General features: G+C 28.2%; 2 protein-coding genes across 4 annotated transcripts in view; both read left to right on the top strand.

The window, feature by feature from the left end:
- Nucleotides 1–8,295: 8,295 nt before the first annotated feature.
- LOC123259161 (venom metalloproteinase 3) overlaps nucleotides 8,296–23,496 on the top strand; it is a 58,508-nt gene continuing 43,307 nt past the window's right edge. For 2 of the 3 annotated variants that reach the window (XM_044719455.1, XM_044719453.1), the window contains exons 1-2: nucleotides 8,296–8,974; nucleotides 13,911–14,010. The gene's annotated coding sequence lies outside the window, so the exon portion shown is untranslated. The remainder of the gene's footprint in view (nucleotides 8,975–13,910; nucleotides 14,011–23,496) is intronic. The other variant, XM_044719456.1, reaches the window with a different exon arrangement.
- LOC123260111 lies at nucleotides 17,707–19,972 on the top strand. The gene is made up of 6 exons (XM_044721062.1): nucleotides 17,707–17,930; nucleotides 18,866–19,002; nucleotides 19,160–19,211; nucleotides 19,277–19,594; nucleotides 19,685–19,864; nucleotides 19,940–19,972. The coding sequence occupies exons 1-6, from the start codon at nucleotides 17,883–17,885 to the stop codon at nucleotides 19,970–19,972; spliced, it is 768 nt and encodes a 255-aa protein (XP_044576997.1). The 5' UTR covers nucleotides 17,707–17,882.

The following is a 23,496-nucleotide window of genomic DNA, read 5'->3' on the forward strand; positions in this document are numbered from 1 at the left end:
ATCGAAGTCAAGCAAGTCGTTTCAATATAAAGTTGTCGATGAATAAAATGGTTTAAATTTTTGAAAAAAAATTTTTTAGAGTTGAATTTCTCCATTTTGACAAATTGTTCTCATTTTTAAAAATTATTTCGTCGTTAAAGATTTTTTTTTCTAGGTTAAATTAATTTTTTTAACAGTGTGAGTAAAACGAATCAATTAAAAAAATTTTTATTTGATTTTTGCGAACACAAAAAAATTACCTTGGATCAAAAAGAGAAATTCTTAAAGTTATTTATTAGAAAATTTTTATGAGCTCAATACTTTTCTCCCTGAATCAAGTTTATTATTGTATCAGCGTACATATATTAGATTGATTTATATGATACAATGTATATATTTACGAACCAAATAAATTTAATGGTTTGAAAAATATTTTACGTAAGTTTTTCAATATGTCCGGTTTTGAACTGACAGTAAATAAATTATTTAATAAATATTTAATCGAACTCGTATTGAAGGCCACGAAAGCCCAATCAATAAAAGTCTGTACTTAACTAGTTTAATATAAATACCTTTGATTTGTAGGTGTTAATTTATCAATTTGTTTTGCTTAAAAAAGTATAAAATATTGTTATAATTTATTATCATGAATAAATGAATTTATTTAATAGATAATAAAATCGACTGTTGCAACTTTAACGTCTAGAAAAAAAAATTTATTATAAATTAAATAACAGAAGTTGAATAACAATTTTTTTTATAATTTATGTAATATCAATGTTATTACACTAATAATTTTGTTTCTAAAAAAAAAAATTCGTCTAAATATAAAAATTTTCCTGGATGTGGTTGTCAGAGAATGCAAAAAAACAAAGTTTATCTTAATATAACTATATCACGGCTTTTACGACTTCATTAAAAAGCTTGAATGCGGATGCACGGGAATTTATTTATAAAAAATAAATAATTAAACTATTGTAAGCAATGTATCAATATATAGCATTTAAAAAATTCCAGCCATGCTGTTTTTATTTTATTATAATTTCTCTGCATGTGTTAATTCGCGATAATTGTTCTAACCAATAGGGACCTTGAATCGTGAAAATTAAATCCATGATTTCTGATCATTATCGCCATAATTCTCATCCTCTTTCCTTCTCCATTGATCAACATCAAAGTCACTAAAGTAATGACTTATTCATTAATTTTTTTACTATGCAATTTTCTCCAGTAAAATAGTTAATTAATATTTCATTCCATTTGACTATTTATCTACTCTAAAATCAATAACAACCTCGGAGCTTGATAATATTTCAGACGATAATTATAATCTTAGTAAAACATTATTTACAGCTTGATAATAAAATTACAATACCATAGACGGCTATAAAAATTTTATTTTATCCGGAAGTAATATCTTTTTTGTTTGAAAATTTTTTTTAAATTTAAATCATTGTTCTAACCCTTAAAAAATTTAATTTAAAAAAAAAAAACTTTTTTTAGTCGTAAAAAATAAAAAAATTATCATTTTCGATATTTAATTTTTTTTTATGCAAAAAAACACTGTTTTTTGTTAAAATTTTTTTTAATATTAATTGCAAAGTATTTTTTTTTTTTTTATTAAAAGCACAAAAAAATGATATTAAGATTTAAAAAATTTCTACAAATTTTTTAAAATTAATTTTTCAACCCAAATTTTGAATGTTGCATTATAAAAAAAGCTTTTACAAGATAATCATCAATCCTAATCACATTCTACGCCTGAATAATAGTAAAAAGATTTCACTCAGATTTCTCACATCATCACTATCATTTCTGCCATCAAAGAATTTTATTAATCAATATTTTTCTCTCCTTAAGATACCCTTCCTTCATATCCTTCCCTCAATAAAAAAACAAGATACTCTCCCGTAAATCTGTACGATTTATCTTCTCTTCAACAAAAAAAAAAAAAGTAACCTGCTCACATCTAAATAAATAACACATCCCTGATCCATTAAAACATAAAATTATATTATATTATACTAGATTATAAGCTTCCGGTGGATTTAGCGTACATTTGATGCATAACACTTCCCTAAACATAACAGTCTCGGAATTTGTTAATACGGCATATGAACATGTAATAAACGTCAGTGATACAAAGCATAAAAAAAGCCAACACCGATTTCACTTTTAGCCATGCAAACTCTTAACGATCTCCTCATTATCATCCTCATTACTATACACGATAAAAGCAAGCTTTGTAACAGCAAAAAACAAAATCATTAATTAATAATAATTAATTATTCCTAAAAAAAACCACCTTAAAAAATTGACCCACCCGACGAAAGCCGATCCGAACAAAAGACCAAGAGACCAAGACACCTCAAGTGTCAGTAATGCCCATAAATATGATATATATTAGTAATAATAGCAGTTTAAATATCGGTTGTTAAATAAAAGCTTAGGTTGGTTTTATTTTTAAAAGTCCAGCTCATGCTCGCGGCTATTGGCTCAGGAGTCAGGAGCGTGCAAGTTAACACAGAAAATTAGGAGCAAGCCGTTCGTTGTCCCCTTTCTCTTGCCAAGCCGAGCGTGCTATAAAATACTTTCGCTCTCGTACTGATCTGGACTTGAATGTATACAATATATACACTCACACACTTAATAAATACATCAATACAAGTTTGTATGGTATATAAATCCACGATACAGACAAATTCAAGAGCGTGTTGGTAAATAATGCATACAAAGAGTTACAGTGCAATATTGTACGTAGGTTTTGTCTAAGACGGCAAAATGGAAAAACCGGAAAACCAAACGCTCGAGTTTTAGAGAATTAATATAAGCCGCGCCTTGTCTTTGCTGAACTGATACAATATGCATCGAGACAAAGGCTCAATAGAGACCGAGTTTAACTCTAAGATAAATAAACAGAGATAGACTGCTTAGGAACATGTAATTTATAAATGCTTAAGTCATTCGTCGATAATTCTCACTTTTAAATGTAAACTACTAACTCCATGCTCGACAATAAGCTGGTTATGTTTTTATTGTTGTATTATAGGTCGCTAGGTTGACCTATGATCTGTCCTTTTTAAAAGCTGGACGGGTTAACGACCAAGCTTTATGTTATTCTTATTCTCATTAGTAATGCAGTATTTGTATGGAGAATTATTCTTGTATTGTTTGAACTGTGATATTGAATTGTTAGTACGCAGCGCTCCGCTAGGTGGCTTCTGAGCGAAAACTTCTCGAGTCTGCGACGCGCAGGAAAGTGAATATATTCGATTTCAATTACCACGGCAGATTGAAGCAATTATCAAACGTTTATTTGATTTGTTTCATTTTTTTAGTTACTCGTTTTTGTCTTCTGGTTGTTTTTTAATATAGCTTCAAAATGTCGACCGAAGAAATACTTTTCAAATTAGTTATTGTAAGTGGAGTACTTTTCATTTCTTTTGGGGTATTATACTTGGTGGTAACCTTACTTCCGTTGGAACCGGAACATATGGATGATAAGGCTAAATAATTATCAATTCCAATGAATTAAGAAGAGGTCGACAAATTTTCAAAAATGTAAGAATTATTAATAACATGCAGTCACTTTTATAAGTGACTGCCAAAAATTCAAAAATTAATAAGTATGATTCAAGAAACCTTTGTGTATTTTTATTTGATATTTTCAATCACAATATAATAAACTAAGATATTTTTTGAATTAATTTTACCATTACACTGAGAAAAAAAAAATACTTTTATTAAGAAAATTTTCTTGATACAAGCATTCATGTTCTTGAAAATTTTCAAGAATATATAAGGTAAAAAGCCCTGTTATTGACACTGGTCTAGTTATTGACTCTTGCAATTTTATTTCAATTAAAAAAAAAACAATTCAACTCTAGTAAATTGATAAATATAATTTTTGAATTACAAATTTCAATATAATTGTTTTTTTAAGAACATTTTATTTTTTTAATTAGAATAAAATGGCAAATGTCAAACAACTAGGCCATTGTCAATAACTGGGTCTTTTACCTTATTTTCAGCTCAAAAACTTGTTAAAGTGATTGAAATAATTTTTACTTAATTTAAATAAAACTATTTTCTTGTTTATCTATTATTCAAAGATACATATTGATGCTCTTCTCTTCAGAAATTAATAATTAATAATAATAGAATATTTGATCGTCATCGAATTTCTCGAACCAAGAAATTGTTAATTGAGTAAAAGTATTTTTTTTTTCTCAGTGTATAATAACAAATATTGATAATTTAATACTTTATAAAAATTAATTTTGAAATAAATATCTGTCACAAAATTTTTCTCATTTTCTTAATTACATTGATAAAAATTTTTGATAAAAAAAATCATTTTTTTTAACAATGTATATATCATAGATTTTCTACAAAAAAAAAATCAAAGTCATCTTCAGAGAACTCTAACAAATCTGTTAGCGTCACTCATAATAGAGAGTGCAAGATAATTTCATTTTCTTCTCTTAGCTTGGGTTCACTTGTCCATATTTGTTATGCGTCCGGTTTAGTACTTCCGCTTGGTATTACTTGTGTGCAGTTCTGATACCGGTAATACCGATCTAATACTTGTACTTGCAGAACTGCTACCAGCATTAATGTCCGATGCCAGTCTGGGTAGTCGCTGATGATTATTGTTATTATTATTATAGAAGTAAATACCGTTGTTTTTGATAATTTAATGGGAGAGTTTACGGCCACGATTCTAATTCCTATGCCACTTAGATTAAATTTATTTGTTTATACCAATAATATTATGTTTATTGAATTGACGGTACGGCTGACTAACTATTTATACATGGTTTTAATTTTATTATAAATTTATGCAGGAAATGATACGGATCATTGAAAATGCCTGTAAATAAAGCTTAGACAGATTAAGTAAAGACTATTTTTCTCCCCAGTTTGATTTGTTTTTTAGAAATGCCTGTGGTTGCGGTTTTGGTAATAAATTCTTATTCTTTTAATTTCTATTTATTTGGTATGCAGATGCCGGCTTTACGTGATTAGATTGAAGCTATTGATTATTATCAGCGATTAATGAGTAATTACTTTTTATTTATTGTCCTCAGGAATAACACTGAGAAAATATTTTCTGTTCGTTTTAAATAGGAAGTGCGTAATGTTGAAATTTATTACCTTGTTGTGTCGATTTTTTCAATTGTCCCATTAATGGAAGTTTGTATTTTTGGTAAATAACACAAGGTCAGTTTTTGAATGCACAGGTGGGGTAATCTTAATCTAAGATTTTTCTATTTATGGAGACAATTTGAAATATTGTTTGGACTATCAAATTAAACGTCTCATAAGGTGATAAATCATTAAATCAAACATCATAAGTTTGGGGACTCGCAGCAGTCAGCATGGCGTGTCAGTAAATAAAAATCCGTATATAAAAAGGTCCCTCGGGTGGACGTCTTCAGTTTCGACGTTAAATTTTGCACGGTTGGACTCTAACATTTGCACTGTGCCTGGTAAAAAAAAGTTAATCCGTGGTTTTATTGTACTTTTTGTTCTCAGCGATTGGACCCGGTTAATAATATATTAAGATAATAATTTAATATAAGAAAATAAAGATTTAAAATATTCACCAGACGAAATCTACGCACGATGGAGCTAACAAGTAGGTTGATTATTTATTTTTATTTCTAACTGGAATGCTCGCTGATCTTCATGATGAAGATGTTACTCTAAAAAGGACTTTAATGTCCTGATCAGAAGGAGAATGGTTTTATGGGTTATTTAAATGCTCAAATTATGTTATATATATTAGATGAATAAATATTTTGTAATATTATATATTATATTTGATATTTCTTAATCGACTAGATGTTTTCTTCATCTTTTAAAAATTTTTAGCAACATTCTTTTTATTTGAAAGTAATATTGAAATTTTTGGAAATTTCAATATTTTTTTTATAAAATTATACAATTTTATAATGAAATTTTTAGAACTAAACTCATCAAAAATAGAATAACTAACAAATTTTTTTTAAATGTCAATTGTTTCATTTTTTCTAATATTATTTTTTTTATCGGAAAATTAATAGTTAAAAAAAAAAAATATGGGATTTAAGAAAAAATTCTAAATATAAAATTTCGATCTAATTAATCAATTTAAAAGAGTATTAAATAAAATTATTTATTTTTCTAAAATAATTTCCCAACCTTTTATTAAAAAAAAAGTTCTTATCTCTACAAAAAATCTTTCTCAAGCAAATAAATAATTCCGAAAGTAATGACAAGATAATTAAATCCTTGAAAAACCCAGTGAATTCTGTTAACCCCTTACAACTTTAATTTCCCACCAAATAAATAACCCCTGCCTTAAGCACCTCGTTGCTCGTTTTTCAGCATAATAGCGCGAATAAATCGCGAGTCAATGGAATCTTATCTCAGCAATTTAGTTGGATTTTGACCCACAAGAAGCTAGTTAACGGTTGCTGCTGCAAAAGTGGTAAATCACGTCGCTATAATAGTGCCCTTGTTTTGTTCTCTTGGTCTCGGACCTTGTACCTCATTCAGCGGTCCCGTCTCCATCTCCATCTCTGACTCCTGTCTCGTTCTTTCACCCATACCAACTAACACTCCACCACTTAAATATTAGCATTAACTCGGCCCCAGAAGGACACTGCAACAAAAACGCGACAAAAAGCTAAACCCGACAATTTTTCGAATTCTTACCGTTCCTTCACTCTCTACTAAACTCAATGCACTCTCAAAATCAGGCTTACCTTTCCCACCACCCAGCATCATAGCAGTCCAACTGGCAATACACAATTAACAATTGAAATGCAGCAATATCATCTGCACAGAAAGAAAAATTTCTTGACTAGAGAACAAAATTCTTGGCTCAAGAAAATTTTCGGGTGCCTGAAGGAAGACCGAAGTTGTGTTAGCCGAAGTAAAAATTTTTCTTGAAATTCTATTCTTGGTGGAAGTAATTTTTTCTTAATTCAAATTATCATAAATACTTGATACAATAAATTTTTATATTTGATCAAGATTTTTAGATACTTTGCGGAAGCAGCGCCGTCTATTTCAGTTGAGAAAAAAATTTTTTCACCCTGAGAAAATTTTTCTCTTGGATATTTGATACCCATTTTATATTATTTTAGCGTGCAAAAAATGATGAAATATTATTTGATCTTCCCAGTTGACATGTTAATCAATAAAAATATTAATGAAAATTTACTTCTATCTTTATATTTAATTTTTTGGAGCAAGAGAGAAATTGTCTCAAGACAAGAAAATTTACTTTTATCAAGAACTAAATTTTTTGGAGCAAGAGGTTGAATTTTCTCAAAACAAGAAGATTTTTTTGACTTAAATAAATTTTCTTGGATCAAGATACATATTTCTTAAAGCAAGAAAATTAATTTTGTTAAAATAAGTGAAATTTCTTGTGTCAAAAAAAAATTTTTTTTTCGCTCAAGAAAATAATTAGGAAGAAAAATTTTTTCTTAGCTCAAGTGAACCTTTTTTTCTGTGTGCAATTTGAAATCTGGTGAACCTCAACTACTTTGCTGGATAAAAATATGCCGTATAAAACAGCACGGGTCAACAAATGCTGGTTTTATCGCTAGTCCGTACTTATATCTTTCTTAGCTTTCCCAATATTTCGAAACAATAACTTATTAATTATTATCCTTAAATGCATTACCCGGCCATAAATAACGACGTATCATTACTCAGTGTGCCCATACCGTGCTTAAGCTCATACTTATTAGTTAGTTGCATTACATAAAAAATAATCAGGTATCAGAACTGTCAAGGCCGTTAAAAATTAATCAGTAGCCATAAATGTCCGTCGAATAAAATAATTATTTAAACATATAAGCGTAAGTATTTATCTAAAGAGGGAATCCACGATCCATGATCCACGGATCGACGATAACTTTCCCGATTTTGAAATTACCGGTAATAGTCTTAGTCTCTCCCTCTTTTTATACACATTCACATGTGTGTACTGATGGTGTTACTGAAGTAGTAGGCACATACAGCATAGCAGGTAGATGGTATAAAATATTATATATAATATATAATGTATAATGTATAATGAAAAGGTAAAAGGAGAAGCCGAATGGAAGTAAAGTCCCAAAGAGAAGGTAGTATACAGTCAAAGTCGATGACGATGATTGTGATAGTGATTGTGATTGTGATGGTGTTTGTCGTCTAAGACGCTCTGTGGTGTGGAGGCACCAACGAGGTGGTAGAGGTAAAAAGTGGTGGTAATTTAAAAAGTGGTGGAAAGAGAGTAGGCGAAACTGACAGGCTTCTCTGCGGGTATACAAACACCATGTTACAATCGCGATCACGGAGTTTGTAGTCAAGCATAAGCCGCGAGTCGCGAGCCCAGAGTAGTTGTTGTCCCCACTTTTAATAATTTTTTATTATTATTTTTGGTCGCTTTAGAAGTATTATTGGTTAAAATTTGAACATTATTATTGTCATTATTATTGCTTCTTCTTTGGGCCTGTTCTTCCATCGGCAACAACTTATCTGAGTATCAAGTCGGATGTCCTCAGTTGGCCCGAGTCTGCTCACGCGTTCGCACTGACTACTTTTAGTTTTCAAATTTATTATTTTTTGGACTTTTAAACTTTGGAATTTTTATTTGAAAAAAAAATTTTTTTTAATCTGTGCTCGAATTTTTTTTTTTCCTATATTTGGTTGTTTGGAGTATTAAGCACGTGGTTGCGCGAAAATGCCGAGAGTGAGCGTACGCCGACAGTACTATTCAACGGGAGTTTATTCGCGTGAATAGTGAACACGAGGAAGAGAAATAGTGCCGGAAGAAAACAGTGAATTTGTCAAAAGGAAAAATTATTTAAATTTATTGTATTTAAACTTTCAATCGTTTGTCGACTCGAGAGTGTTTTTCGTGATCGAGTGATAAAAGAGGAAAATAATCATTAAAAATTATTTTAAAAAAAATTTATATTAATAATAATAATTGTTTTTATCTACTGGAAATGTAAGAACACACTTGAAAAAAAATTACTTCTTTTAAGGAAATTTTTTTGACAAGAATTTTTTTTACAAAATTTTTTTAAACTAAAATTTTTAATTCGAAAAAAAAAAAATATTTTTTGTTAAAATTTTTTCAAGTTTCATAAAATTTATTTTTTAATTTTTTAGTTTGTTTAAAAAATTTTTTTTCAAAAAATTAAAATAAAAAATTCTTGTCAAAAAATTTTGTTCTGAAAATTTTTAAAAAATTTCTTTAAAATAAAACTAGTAAATATTTATTGATAGTAGACGATGTATGTAGAGCACATAGGTACACAAGCTTTTGCGTAATCCCTTCGTCCCACGAATGAGTCGTGGTCACGAATGAGATATGTCTATTTATATTTGTTTGTCAAGATTGCTGTTATAGTTGTTACAGTTGCTATTGTTGTTATTGGTATAGGTAAACGGTTTTTATTTAAATAAGTAAAGGCGCGTACCGAGCCGTAACGTGTTCTGCGAATAGGGTGGAGAATGAGAGCAAAGGAAAATCATTGAAAGTTATACATTATATTATATTATTTGTTTAGATTTAAAGTAAACTTCAATCTAAGTAAATGTAAAATAGACATAATATTATAATATAATAATTGGAGTAGTAGCATTAGCAATGGAGTGTAGAGTATAGAGTAGAGTGTAATGTATGTAAGTTAAAAAACTTATATGGACAACGTGGTAAGGAGCAATCATGACATGGATAATTTATCGCGATTGATGCTTCCATAATAATTTATAATGCACGGCGTATATCCTTAACTTTTTAAATCGGATCGACTTTGGTATTTTCTAATCTCTATGTTTTCACTCTAACTCTAATGACACATATGTCTGCATATCTTATTAGTTATTAGTATTGGTATTAGAGATAACGACCAGGGAATAATAAGAGTAATTTTACTTTTTTTTTCTTTTCGTAATTCTTATGTGTGATTGAAATTACTTTCGGATTGGTTTTTTAAGGAGGTTTTTGTTGTAAGATGGTAGATATAATGAGCACTCGCAGTTTTAATTTATTCAGGTGAGAGGAAAATTCAATGAGTTGAATAGCTTGTTTATAAAATCGTGGAATAATTTTTTTTTTATGGTGTATTGGAATTTTTGTTGTTAGGTTTTGATTTTTTATCAATTTTTTTATTTTAATAAAATTAAATTAAATATTCAATAATTAGTTTATTTTTATTGACAAATCACGTAATGTCAGAAAATTTTTTTATTTTTTGCCTTGATACTTAATTATTTTTTTTATAAATTTATTGCACTAGTTTTCAAATTATTTTGCTCTAAATTAAAAAAAAAAAAACCTACTGAGAAATTGAATTAATTAATAAATTTAATTTACTAAAAAGTTTTAAGACTGAGAGTAAAGGTATAATAAATTATTATGGCAATAAATCAATCTAGATTGAATTAATAAATCTATTAACAAAAAAAAAAAAAAACTATGTAATGATTTTGATAAAGAATCTAAACGACTAATTACTGAAAAAAATGAATTTCACCAGCGCAGAGTTTATTAAAATAAACTCGTGGAAAGTAATTAATATTTTCAGCAAAGTAAATTATCAAGTAGGTTAATCAGCCGGTAGATCAAAATCGACATAGCTCGAGTTAATTTATAAATTTTTCCTCAAATAGTTTAATGAAATAACGTTTAACAGTAACCTCGAGTTATTAATCAGATAAATCAATCGAGCACAAATAAATACCGGTAATCGATGAAAATAAAAAATAAAAAAAAATTGAATGGTAATGCGGCAATAAAATAATATTTTAAATGTTTAAATAAAAATAATTACTTAATTTCTCAACAAGTTGATTCTTGGTGATGTAGAAATCGATTAATATTTTTTAAGCAAATTAATTATTTAATTGCCGATATTTGATGGGTTTTAAATTAATATACCAGTAATGAGATATAATCAATTTTTTTTAAACGTAAGAATTATTTTAATTTTACTTTCAAAAAAAATTTTTTTTCTTTAATATTAATTTTTTTTTGCCAAAAATCAAATTAAAAATTCAACCAAAAATTTATTTTTTTTTATTTTATAGCTACAATAATTCTAACCATCAACATATCTTAAGAAAACAATCTCCATTACAAATTACATAACAAATCAGGTTGCAATAAATATTAAGAAAAAAAGTCCATGACATTCGATGGAATGAATTCGCGAGTTTCCATGGAAATCCAGTCGAGTATCTCATGTCTTAAATGTTTAGCCGGTGTTGGTTTATTCTACAATCTCACTAGGCATCATGTCAGTAAACATATGTACTTGCCGGAGTGATACAACAAACAACTCGAGTTCACTTAAGTTAAGTTTAGTTTATATTAGTTTATTTAAGCCCGCAATGAGACTGAGTTTAATGCAATTCTTGAGGATAGGAGCGACGATAGAGAAATCATTCTAGTTTCTAGGCCGACAACAAGAGTACACTCACTATGGAAGTCATACACTCGATAATAATAACCATAATAATGATAATGATATACATAAGACACACTACATTCTACACCAGACTGAATTTTTTTATCTCCACTCTAGGTCATGAGTTTCAGTTTCATTTCATTAAATCGGACGAGATCCTCAAGCAAATCTCACTTTTGATTAATCGCACGCATGCATATATTTTTATTGTTTATATTTTATTTATCTTAATGATACCGCTGGGACTTGATGGTAAATTTATATGAATATAAATAAAAATCTAAATGCATAAACATAGTCGCGTGAAGAAGAAAACTTGTAGTTAAAGAGGAGGTTAAATTTCACTAGGATACGTGTGAGGATTTTTACCCGACAGCTAAAGGAATTTGCGGACTTTCTGTTTTTATATTAAATTATTTATAAATATACTGCCGATATTTCTCATATCGTAGAAGTGTCTACGTCAGATCGGATCTCGGATCGGTTAGATTTTATGTTACGATTTTATGGGAGATATAACCCGATTGTGCTATACTATATTAAATTTATAACGTGCTTGTTTTCTTATCTGTGCCTGCTAGTGAATTAAAGTAAAAGGATTTAAATGAAAAAATAACTAAAAGTTTTATTTAGGAGCTAAGATCAAATGTGCAACTTCCGGATTCATGCATTATATTATATTAATCGCTGAAATAAAATTTCTCCGGATTGTATTTTTCCCCAGTACGGGTAAGGTGAGTTAGATTATGCCAGCTAGGTTTTACATTATGTACCCACTCGGTTAACTTCTATTCGATAGATTTCACTTAACCTAACTCGGCTGTTACAATGTACTGTGCTAACTGACATTTAAATAATTTCGTGCTCCACTTAATTCAGTATCTGTACTTCAAGATTTGATTCGGCTTTGTCATTTTTCCGCGATTGTTTCATTAAATTCTATACATTATTCTGTATTATGTTTTTGAAAGTTTTTATGTCGAGTAATTGGATAATATCATAATAGGCGTAGATTTATAAGCTATAAATTAATTTTGATGGACTTATACGCTCGAAGAAGTATTTGGGATTCGGTTGTGACTGAGAAGAAATTTTGTTTCGGTAATTAAAAATTGTTTCATAAGATTTTTTTCAACTGGTTTGTTGTGAAATTTTTTTCTCTTAGTATTTTGAATTTTAGAAATTTTTTTTCTTTTTAAAATTTTTTTTTTACTTAATTTTAATTTTTAATAAAAAAAAATTCAAATACAAAATTTTTTTAGTATAAATAAATTTAAGTTTAAAAATTTTTTGTTTATATTTTTAAAAAAATGTACTTGAGTAATGATTAATGTGAAAACTTATTAATTAAATTTTTCATTTAATTCGTAAAAAAAAAAATTAAATAAAATGTTTACACATAAAACTACTAAAAAACATCTCAACAGTTTATAATCATTTAAAATTCTATTAACTTTGATCAGTCAATAATTATAATAAATTCCAAAATACCTAATTACTAACAAAATAAAATATTTAAACCCAAAAGTGTTAAATGATCATTATATCATTAGACAAATTAACAATCAGGTAAACACTTAAATTTGTTTACAATTCGGAAAAAAACTAATAAGATTTTGCGCATCAGAAATTCCTCTGACCACTAATTAAATGATAAAACGCATCGCAAAGATTAAAACTCAAAGTTTAATGACTCAGCTGAGTAAAGACGTCCCGAGAAAAAAAATATTTAAAAATGATTATCTGAATGTTTCATTAGCATTTAAATAACCGTGATATCGTTTCGAAACGTCTGAGATTTCTTTCAACAAATCATTGACGGAGAAACTTGGTCATTTCCGCTCTGTTCTCAGTTCACTATAGTTCTCCTGTCCAAGAGTACCGAGTACCGTGATAATTATACACCGCGTTGTATTATTTTATCCTTTGCTCTCTATCTCTATCTCTGTTTCTATTTAGCACTACTCGATTTATTTAACTTACTTATCGATTTTCCTTTCAACATTTTCTCGTAATTGCTATTTACAATCAATACAACGTCAGTATAATCAATTCTCACTCTATTCAATTTTTATTTTCTTCTTGCCAAACAATTTTTAATAATTACTACTCATTTATTGTTATCATTATCTATTCTATGATGTGATTTATCTCACATTTTATTTTATTAGTGATACTTAAATATCGTATGACGCACGGGTTCAAGTGACACTCTAAAAGTTATTGCACAAATAAAATTGTCTACCATGAAATTAAATTTTATTGTTTAAATCGTATTTCTTAAAACAAAATTCAAGTAAATGATTTCATTATTTGTTTATTTTCCGGACTTTGAATAAAATAATTGTTGCTGTTTTTTTTTTTTTTTTTTTTTTTTTTTTTATACAATTACTGCCAGATTAGCGAATATAAACGTGTGTGACAATAATAAAGAAAAATAATAATAATATTAAGCAAATATAATTGAAGGATGCCGAATTATTTGGCCACAGTTACGATGGAAACATGAAGACCAAACAGGATCGTTCATCTGATCAGCAATATTGTACATTAACCATCTATAAATGACGTAAGTCCCTTTTGACAAAATTTACATACACATTTCATATACGTATACATAATACATATAAATATATATATATATTAAGAGTAATAATAATGATAATGTATAAGGTTGGTATAATCATGAATGAGCTGACGTAATAATGATCGTCAATTAGGATCCCCGTAATCGGATCGTAAGTTACTTAACGGCAGTAACTGTTCAAAAGTATATAAATATGTTTTATGTGTAATATGTTTATTGAAAATTTTTAAATATATATGAGTGTAATAATTAATAATTAGCGGTTCGTTAATCGATATGTTTTTGAATTAATTATTAATTTAATATGGAAATATTTATTATTATTTATTTAAATTTTATTTTTGATTTTTGGACAACTTTGACGTTTAATTGATAAGGTAAATACTGTCGTTATTTATTCGCTTTGTCGAGAAAGAAAGACACTCTTTGTAAACTGAGCACGTACTCGGGAGAAACGGATAAGAATAAGAAGTTTTAGCTGTGAGGAGTCCTGAGTTGAGAGTACGCCGAAAATATTAACATAGGAGAAAATTTTTTTATATTAGATGAAATCGTGACTCTTTTATTTTATTTCATTTCTCTCAGACTTGAAAATTTTTTTGGATTTGAATTTTGTGATGTGGAGTATGTATATTAGGCTTTACTTTCATTGAAGAGAAAAGTGAAATTATTAAATTTTGTGGAAAATGTTACACTAGAATGTGGATATCTGTAAATTGACATACATATTTTTTGTGCAATAGAAATGAAACGGCGTAAAGAAAGGGATCTATCTAATGTGGGCTGATAGGCGAATGGTTAAAAAAACAATTGTTTCTCGGTACTTTTTATTAACTTATTCGTAAACTATGTCACTAGATTAGTCACAACAAAATATAAAGCAATTTAATTAAAAAAATTAAATCTTGTCAGGATAATTAATTTGGTTGAACAGAAAAAAATTTGAACCAAAAGAATATTTTTTAAATTTATAAAAAAAATTAAACTGTTTAAAAAAATGAATAAATTAGTAATATATCTAATTCAATAAAAATTTCTAAAAAAATCAGCCATTCCACAAATTAATAACCGAGTAAAATATCTATTTCTCACCAACGTGCAAATTAAAACATTAAAAAGCACCTGACAGCTCAATTACAAAATTACTTAACATATCCGAAAAGCGTGAGACCAGCTCCGCGATAATTCACAGTTTTTTTTATACAATATTAAGTTACCTATCACTGTAAAAACTAATAATCGCTCGTAAATACTTGAATAAATATTTATAGTTCTGACTAATAACTACTATTCACAAACAACTGAAAAAACTTTAATAAACTAGCATTAAACTATGACAAAAAAAAAAAAGTCATTTCTAACTGAAACTCTAACACTACACGCAATTGATATCATAAAAAAAAATTAATTACATAAAAAATAAAAAGCTGCTACTAATAAAATCTTACATGATAAAAATAATTATATTACCTAAATAAATACAAGAGATTTAAAATGGCAATCAGCCAAAGTGAAAGCCCATAAAATACATACATACATATAAATAAATATATAATAAGTATATATGTATATATTTCTACTCTCGGCTGATCTATTTCTCACGATGGGTTTTGGAACGATTAAAATTTTAAATACAAACCCGTAAAAATTAGACGAGAATTCGCATCTGAGTGTGTGTTTGCCGACCCGATGCATAACCACCTGGCTTGTAGGTTTATTTAATTTAAAATTAACAATACATAACATATATGTATATGCATTTAGGGATAAATCATGCATTAAGTATTATATATAAATATATATAAAATAAGATAAAGTCTGGGTAATAGTGGCGTTGGCGGCGCCCAATGAATATCTCCACGCTTGCACGCGGATATCGTGAGCAACGATCAATTCCGGAGCACTTTCATTTCTCTCTTACTGTTCTCTGACACAATCCTGTCCGTGGTAATATAAGCATATGCTGCAGTAATTCAACTATGCCCCTATTCTGCACCGGTAAAGTTACTTATTCTTGCTAGACTATTGAAGGAAATAAAGAAAAAGTCCTAATCAAAATAAGAAAAAAATTTGCAACATTTCAAATTTAAATTTATTGTCTCTAAAAATTTCTACTTGCTCTGATTAATTATTTTTTTATGATTGGAAAAAATATAAAAATTGTCAGCAGCTGATTTTTCAAATTCAACGGATTAGTAATTAAAGATTTGTTATAGACAGCAAGGATTGAAGATTAAAGAGTAATTCAATACAAGTATGGTAAAGAGAGTTTGGTTCTTATTCAGCAGTTATATTACTGGATTATGGATGGTGTACTCAGTGGCATGATACTGTTACACTTTCCTCGACAAACTGACGACAAGCCGTGGCTCTCCTAAAACGGCATATATGTAATGTAATGCAATGGAATATAATGATAATATAACAAGACGTCGGGCAGCTTGAGTACTCTCATTTTCAATACCTACACAAGTTAATATAATGCAACATAAGGCTTGTTGCTTTTTGGTTTATTTTAATTTCCGATATTATTTTATTTTCTTGGTATTATAATAAAGACAAGAGCTACGGTTCGCGTAACTTTAACTGACCGTAACGATCTTTAGATCCATGACATTATTCATTTTTTTTATTTATCATTTTTATATTTATTGACGTTTACATGCCTCGGTTACATACTTTGTGCTTCCGCGTTATAAAATTGACAATTTTCATCCAATTTAGTCTACAACTTGATTAATATTATTATTGTTGGTGTTATTACTATCATTAACTTGATATAGAGAGCTGTTTTTTTTAGAAAATTTTGAATTTTTTTTTGCTTTATAATTTTCTAAATATTAAAAATTTGATAATTAAGACAATTATGAAACAACGTATAAGTCTCGTGTTATTAAAAAAAAATTATAACAATAATAATAATGAGCATTCGTCTAATTAATTAAATAAAATAATTCAAGAGTCGTAAAATCTATTGTTTAAATTTTTAATTTCATTGTTAGAATGGAATCAGAAGGATTCTCGCATTAAAAGACACCTAAATAAATAAATGGATGATGAAAAAGAATATTAGTGAATAAAATATTTAATTATTTAGTGGTAACGACTCGACGATCTAATCTTGCAGCGCTTTCACGCGTAGCACAATTCTTGTTGTTAATTATTATTTAGATTCACTGACGGCCTGACGGGTTTCCTTCCGCCTTTAACTCTCTACTTCCTATATTTACCTTACATTATATATATCTTCCTTTACAACTAACGTTCCGTAATAGTTGTATTTTTTTAATGTATTATTAATTGCATAGAGAAAAAATTACTCGAGTCGGGAATCATTTCTGGTGAATCATTTTGACGTTACTCGAGGTTTGATCTAGAGATTCCTCGTTTTAAAAAATTTATCGGTACAGTAGACTTATGTTTGAATCGTTCTATACCAAATGACCAAATTTTAGAAATCGTATTTTTTTATATATATCAAAAGCAGCTTATCTGTATATTTTTAACGCTCAATCTCCAAAAGTTTTTAATATATGAATAAAATCTTAAAAAATTCATTTTATAGTCTAGTCTCCATACAATAAAATGTAAAAAATTCAGCTAAATTCAAAAATATTATTTTTTATTTTTACTGAGTTGGTATGAAACGATATGTTTATATTTACCAAATATTAGCAATCAAACACCGTATATGGTACGCTAAACACATCCTGTACTATTTTGTACATTATGGAAAACGCCCGCTTAAAAATAAACGACATTTGGAATTTTCTCAATTATACTACGCCAGTTCGTTAGACTCAACTGTCCATTGCTCATCAAAGCAACCATTTTTGTGATTTGAGTTATAAAAAATGTGGAAAGAAGCAATAATTTGTATAATCGGTACTTTTTGTATTTTGGTAAGTCAAAAAAATTATATTCAATAAATAATTAAATTTTTTTGAGGAGATTTAATGGCTGCCTAAAGTCAAGTAAAGTATAATAATTAACAAAAAAAAATTTTTTAATGAATTCAAACTAATTTTAACAAGTAAAAGAAAAATTCTATTGAAAAAAAAAATTGTTTATCGTAAAATTAGCACCTGGGCCTTAAAGTACGACAACCAACTCAAGAAAAAAAATTTTATGAATATTAAAATAATTAATTTTATGGTCATAGTATTTAACGTACTCGGTAGGATTTAAAAATTTAACGACATTTATCAATTGGCTGGGTACGCGCACATATACTTATTAACAAGTAAGTGTGTATTGTGTATAAGTTAGGGAAAAAAAATGACCAGTACAATTTTAGGGGATGCCGACTGAATGCTTGTACACATAGCACGCCGAAAATTATATGGTACTAGCGGACCCAACAGACGCTGTCCTGTACACATGTCTTGAATTGGAAAATTTTAAACTTTTTTTTAAATAAGCTGTAACAGTTTGGACCGTTTTGATAAAAATTTTTATTAAAACGTTATTGCAATATAATATTTAAATTAGCACGTGATTTATTTTCATAGAATAACCCAAAATTTTCCTGAATCTGATCGCAGCGTCTACTATCGGGACACACTAGAATTAAAATGAAATATTTTTGAATATTCGACATTACGATCGCAGCGCTATTTGTCGGATCCAATACAAAACATTCCAAGATCAACAACTGAGTATTCTCGTGTACCCAGCTAATATAAATTACGATTTAAACAACCAGAAAATCCAAATTTTGTTATTATTTAATATTTACTATTTGATATCAGCAGTGATTAAAGCTCCTCAATAATCAATGGTTAATCATCGTATTATGATTTTTCAAAATCATTTTATGAATTCTACTTAATTACAGCAAATAGTTGATTCGCATCCTTCAATTGTATCAACTAGTTTCGATGCAAAAAAAGAAAATCAGGATGTAAAATATACTGTTTACCCTGAGAGTCATGGTGACTCAAAATTTTGTTTTAAACCATCAAAAATGGCAGACGCACTGTAAATCCAAGTGTTTTAAAAGTGACTACAAATGGGCATTTAACATAGGAAATTTAAAACACGTGAAAGTGTTTTAAAAGTGACTACAATGCTTTAAGATAGGAACAAAACACTTTATGTGTATTTTGTTAAAACACTTGGATTTACAGTGCAATTCGTATATGCCTTCAGTGGAATTAATAATTGATAGCTTTTTACCGTTTGTAAGTTTTTAATAATCATTCACTTCTGTATCATGAACATCTAAACATCTATTTTTCATTCACTGAATCAAACAGAAAAATCTTCTGAAATTTTGGCACAGAAAGAATCCTTTCTTTTCATAGTACAGCCATCGCATTCAGAATATGCAGGTGAAGGATTGAGACTGATCACATTAAGCTCAAACTTTTGCACATCTTATTTGTTTCTATTTTTAAACATAATAAATATGGTGGGTGTTTTTATTTTTTACTGTGTGAGCAATTTGCATTATTTCTATACATGGAAGTCCATAAATAAAACTTCACAAAATCTTAAGGAAAGTTACAAAGAAAAGATAAAATTAGTACTAAGTTGGCTGCTTAATACTGTTCTTTGGATTTTGGTAAGCCGAAAAATATACTCATACGATATACTCAAAAATAGTTCTGATGTTTTTTTTTTGTTTCTAAAATATAATTCTGTTCAATTACAGTTATCATTTCTTGCATATACAATGTGCAATCTTTATTTCGAAAAAGTCGATTTCTTCTATGAACAAAACGTTCGCTTTGATGTTGATCAAGAATCAATATTATGTTTAACGCCACAGCCATTCGCAGAAAAATTGGCTACAACTTTATCCGAAAAGAGAATAAATGGCGCTGCAAACTTCGTAAGTTTTTCAAAATTACTACCATTAGAAAAAAAAATGATTTAAAACATCTAATGATTTTTAATCCTTTTACAGAATCAAACCGATGAATTTGTCCAAGATTCCTAACAAGAAGAACAGCATATTTTGATTACAAGGCACTGGGATTCATTTTATATATTTGACGATAATTTTTGGAAGAAATTGACGGTCTACTTGCTATTGTCTGGAGAATACGTACTGCTAAAGATCTTTATTGTATTCCCCACACTTATAGTGATGACCATCGCGTTCATGATTTATTCCACAACGCTTGTTGTAAAGTCAATTTATATGTTACTGGATCAGCTTTTTGACTTGAAAAAAGAACTTGATTCTAAAGTTATAATTACACCAGTATTAACTCTAGAATCTAATCTCAAGGGCAGTGTGACTTCAGAGTTATGCACAGAAAAAAAGTGATTATTATTTTGTATAACGGCGATGCAACTTTCAGTTCAATAATATAATATGTGCCTTAATACAGTAAGTAGGATTTAATACATGAGACACAAATTCAGAATCACTTTTTTTCTGTGTAGATAAACATTTTTTGTATAATTTCTTGATCGAACATAATTCTCAATAAAAAGTTCTTATAATTTTACTCTGTTTTTATTTATTGACCAGCTTGTAAACATTTTTTGACATTAACCATCATCGGGCATCATCTCACTTCTACTAATTTTTTAGTAGGATTTCCGATGTAATGACACCGTGTTACTGATGACGATTGTTATGAAAAGATGACGATATAACTGTACTGCTGGCGAGAAATCAGCTGCTGACAATTCTATAAATTACTTACCCAATACAAGTAGTTTCTATTCTTCGGCAATTAGAAATTTACGCATAACCAAATTAAAAATCACGGCGTTATTTATTACAGAACATGTTATGTTTGATTTTAAAAATCACTAAGAGAAATCTCTCGTTATAATCTTTTTTTTTCTTATTCATGAATAAAGAAGCTTCCATAAACTTCAGTTTAAAAATAAATTTTTATGTATTTCTATATATATATATATATATTGTAAATTAAAGTAATTATTATTATTTCATTCTTAAACAATACATCACAATTTTTTGAAGAGAAAATTACATTTTTTAACAGTTAAAAAATTTTTCAGGCCTTTCAAAAAATTTTTTATGTTCAATTAAACTTTTTTTTTGTGCGGTTCAAGTTTTTTATCCTCTTTAACCAACTTAATTTTTTTAATCGATATACTCCTGATCAATTTCCAATTAAAATCAGTATTTTTTTTAACTACCGTAAATTTAAATTAATGTAATAGAATGTGTAGACAACTATCAATCATCGAATACTTAAATTTAATAAGTTAATTAAATACATAACATGACTGTTATGTACTCTTCATATTTCAACATAATAAATATAAAGCAAATTAATTAAAATAAGATAACTATCTAATGATCGAGATAGTTGATACAAATTGACGAAATATCAATTACAGCATGTTAATTTCCTGAGATACAAGTTTTGATCACTAAGAGCTCCACCAAATAATGTTAAGCTAAAAGTTAAAAGTTTTAAATAAATGATTGGTATTAGTATTGGTATTACTCATTAATACTAATCACCGTAACATTGATACCGATCAGCGTGTTGATCAACGTACTCTGTAGTTGCATAAAAGTCAATCGATTTTATAAATCTAACTCGCCGTCGTCATTGCCATTTATTAAACAACTTCCCAATTAAACGAAAAAAAAAATTATTTCCTTCATATGTAAATCTATCGCAATATCACTAATGCCCATAATAATAAAAAACATAAATAAATAAATAATTAAAATAAAGTATCTATGTAGTAATTTCAAATTAGTGAAGCTAAAATAAAAATCAACATTGCTATCTGTACCGTCTCACTTTACATTACTTGTGAATCGAGAGTACAAATAACGATTACAAAATCCAAGAATCGGTTTAGTTATTCTATTCGACGATTAGATTCCTCGAGCCTCGAAAGTCCTATTTTATTGACTCAAAACGACATAACATTCAGTTGGACATCGATATCGACATCCATAATGTCATTCACCGTTAATTGCATTTACTCGCGGTTCGATAGTAAATTATACTAACATTAAACAGCTGAGTATACAAGGAGAATCGAATTAAAGACACTCGTCGTAGTATTTTATTTAGAAACTTTTTACAAAAGATTACTAAAGAAGTGAATTGTCTAATTGATATTTTATTGGCCTAACTTTAGTTTTTTTTTCATCAGAGAGCAGAGCCCGGAGCAAAAAACTATGACGAAAAATATGTGAATTAAATGAAAATAAATATAAAAAGTAAACAAGTGAATGAATGTAAAAAAATATAAGTATCAGGGACACATAAACGAGAAAACTCGTTGATCTAGCCTGCTAACTACGTATCAATTTTATTTGGTTAATTGTGAGATGAAAAAGTTCACGACAACAGCCTCGGGGAATAAAATCCACGCCCGTTTGTATAACCAAGGTCGCGATTAAACCAGTGACTGATTCGACGGTCGAGTTGTGACACCAAAGTCGTATGTATTATTGTTGCAAAAGATTCGCACGAGTTCGAAATTGTTTGCACTAATGGAAACTCATTCCAGTCGCTAATATCTTTCACTAATTATCGAGTGGCCTACATAGTTTATAAATTACTTGCTATTGATTTTTTTTACGGCTGTTCTAAGCTTTTATTATGTTTTATAGATTCGCGGTTTTTCATTTTTGTCAAAATTTGTACATTTGTTTTCTATACGGAAAAAAGAAAACTCGAAAAATTACAATTTATAATGCAATGTGGCGCTTCGTGATGAAAATTGGAAAAATTACAGTTTCAGATTGTAATTATTACAGATTTTATAAGAACTACATTTTAGAATGTAATATTTACATTGAAAGCTGTGAAAATTAAATTCAAAAATTGAATTTAAAAAAATGTTATTTCAAACTGTAATTTTTCTAATTTTGATTACGACGGAACCGATTTTATATTTTATACTGTAATTATTCTTGTTTTCTTTTTTCCGTGTAAGTATAAATGTTTTGAACTTGAATTTTGACAAAAGTATAAGCGATACAAAAAATTGTTTGAACACTTGTTTTATAGAAAATTAAATTTCTTACAAAAAAGGTTTCTTATAATTTTTTTGTATCTCTAATATTGTTTCGGAAATTTAAGTTTAAAGTTTTGCACTGGGATCTATTATTTATCGCTTCTAATTAATCGAATAAAAAATGTAATTATTTTGTCTCAACAGTTCCGCTCGCTCCTTAATATAACATGATCGCGGGATTTTTCTCCGGCGTGAGCAATTGAGACTTTAAAAGCTGATAAATTGCAGGATAAACTGGAGCAAGTGTGATGGATAATAGAGAAGGCGGCGTAATTCTTAAGTTTAAGTACTGTGGGATCAAGGCACACGAAAGGCCGCTGGCACATAACACGATTTATTTAATATATATATATAGAAACATAGTATATGTATATGTATATATATATATATATATATATATATATATATATATATATATATATATATATATATATATATATATATATATCGAAAGATAGTATATGTATATGTATATATTTATATATGGGGAGA

The sequence above is a fragment of the Cotesia glomerata genome, linkage group LG2 (genome assembly GCF_020080835.1).
Source record: "Cotesia glomerata isolate CgM1 linkage group LG2, MPM_Cglom_v2.3, whole genome shotgun sequence".
NCBI lineage: Eukaryota > Metazoa > Arthropoda > Insecta > Hymenoptera > Braconidae > Cotesia > Cotesia glomerata.

What these genes read in the sequence shown, in the direction of transcription:
- LOC123260111 (XM_044721062.1), top strand. Translation starts at nt 17,883, where the DNA reads ATGTGGAAAGAAGCAATAATTTGTATAATCGGTACTTTTTGTATTTTG. An exon ending in ATACTGTTCTTTGGATTTTG is followed by an intron (nt 19,595 to 19,684) that starts GTAAGCCGAAAA and finishes GTTCAATTACAG; the next exon opens with TTATCATTTCTTGCATATAC. An exon ending in TAAATGGCGCTGCAAACTTC is followed by an intron (nt 19,865 to 19,939) that starts GTAAGTTTTTCA and finishes ATCCTTTTACAG; the next exon opens with AATCAAACCGATGAATTTGT.